Genomic DNA, 1,883 nt, shown 5'->3' with positions numbered 1-1,883 from the left:
GAAGGAAGATTTGCTTGGCAGGGGCGTGTACAGGATTTGTACCAGGGGGGGGGTCAAACCGTAACCACAAGTTGGCGAGCACGGAGCGGGAGGGGGAGTCTGGGAGCCCTGCCCCCAAATTTTTTTTAAAATTAGACCCCCTCAGATGCGTTTTCTGCGCGATCAAGGGAGGGTGTGGGAGGGGGGTGTTCACTGTTCACCCTCCCGCACGATGGAGATTTTGCAATTACTACACTAAAATGGAGCAAACTAAGGTGAAATTCTTGCAAATTAAAAAAAAAAATTTTTGGCTTGGGGGGGGGGCTCGGGGGGGTTCGTTCGAACCCCCGAACCCCCCTGGCTACGGGCCTGCCTCTTATATCCTTGAACCCGAAGAGTCGCGTACGTGACAGAGACACGTACCCGTACTGCACTGCACTGCCACTAGCTCGTACTCGTAGTCGTAATTTGGACGTTTGAAACAGATAAATACACAAGTCTTAGATCTACAGCACCTGAACAAGATCGTAAGACATTTACTGGTGAATATTCTCCACATTCTGAGTAGTGTGGCTGAATGGTACAGACACGCGCGTATTGCTGTATATACTGCCTAAGGCTAGGCTCTGTCAGCGTCACTAAATACAGTGGCAGTGCATATGTCGTATGATAAGGCAAATGCGCGAAAACCTACCTTCTTTTCAGGTTTATGCTTTCTCTCAACAATGTCAATGACATTCAATAGCATACCCCCTTCGTCTGTCATAATGTACAGATAGTTATGAATTATTAATAGGTTGAATACACAATGATATCATAGACTAAGAGTAAGAGTAAGGATATCACTAGTCTATGGTCTGTGATGATAATATAATAAACAAACGCATGTGGTAAACAAAAGAGCAGTTAGAACTGTCGCTGTCATATAAATTTCCCCCTGCGGAAATGTGGGAGGTACTAGAAAAAAGATTTATGCCGATTATTATAATAGTAAAATTTCTCATATAAGCCCTATGCATTTTATATATATCTTGTCTATGTTGCGCTACGCGTATAGTTTACTTCTAATAGTTATGTTATATATAAATGATCAAACAAAGGACAAATAAACTGGGCTTATCTTGATCCATACCTTTGATCCATACTACTATCGCCTCCACTAGGCGTCGCTGCAACTCGTATATGTACTTGTCCTCGGCAAGATAGCAATCCGCTGGAGTTGTGTTATAAATTTAAAACACTTAAAATTATGAACATGTCATTTCAAGTTCGATATTTAACAATTAATTTAGTGAAATGGACAACCCGGATGCGATTGCAAGCAAGAAACAACACACGTCTGGCGTATGCAAGTGGAAATTATAAATGCGTGAATGTAACTGTAAGGGCACAAATGTAACTGATCAAAATGATCATAATCATAATCGTAATGTAACTAGGACTGTGTTACTGTGTTAGTGTTACACATTGACAGTCGCGGCTAGGGCCTGCATACCTCCCAACGTCCCATTGGTTGATACAAATCCAGATGAGACGGGATACTAGAGAAGCGTTGCCGAAAGGAGGTGTTGACCCGAAGTGCTGAGCGCAGATCTTGCGCGCAGTTCGGCGGCAAGGCGCACGCGACCGCGGGAACGTCCTACGACAGTATGCAGCGCTGGCAGCTATGGATCCTAGATACAATAATGTAACCCAAACCCAAGAGGATAGGGTTACAAAGTCTCCCTATCCTTTTCTGCGGAGGAATGCCCGAGTGAATCACTCGGGCCGGTTTGCTGGTGCGTTTTCAGATACTAGAACTTCCAAACTGGGTTTATTCTCAACACGAACCTTTCTCCGCTACAGTAAAAACCCGCGTATAAGAACATAGATTTTAAGAACATGTTAGGCTAAAATTTCCCATT

The 1,883-nt window shown here is 43.7% G+C and overlaps 1 protein-coding gene across 1 annotated transcript in view; it reads right to left on the bottom strand.

The window, feature by feature from the left end:
• Positions 1-1,122, bottom strand: part of LOC106806761 (probable ATP-dependent RNA helicase DDX31) — a 139,054-nt gene extending 137,932 nt beyond the window's left edge. The window contains exons 1-2 of the mRNA XM_014808822.1: positions 1,112-1,122; positions 403-494 (exon numbers count right to left, since the gene is read on the bottom strand). Of these exons, the coding sequence (XP_014664308.1) occupies positions 403-494; positions 1,112-1,122 (103 nt within the window). The remainder of the gene's footprint in view (positions 1-402; positions 495-1,111) is intronic.
• Between the last annotated feature and the right edge of the window lie 761 nt (positions 1,123-1,883).

Source organism: Priapulus caudatus, unplaced genomic scaffold (assembly GCF_000485595.1).
Source record: "Priapulus caudatus unplaced genomic scaffold, Priapulus_caudatus-5.0.1 Scaffold178, whole genome shotgun sequence".
Classification (NCBI taxonomy): Eukaryota; Metazoa; Priapulida; class Priapulimorpha; order Priapulimorphida; family Priapulidae; genus Priapulus; species Priapulus caudatus.
This window is presented reverse-complemented; position numbering and strand designations above follow the sequence as displayed.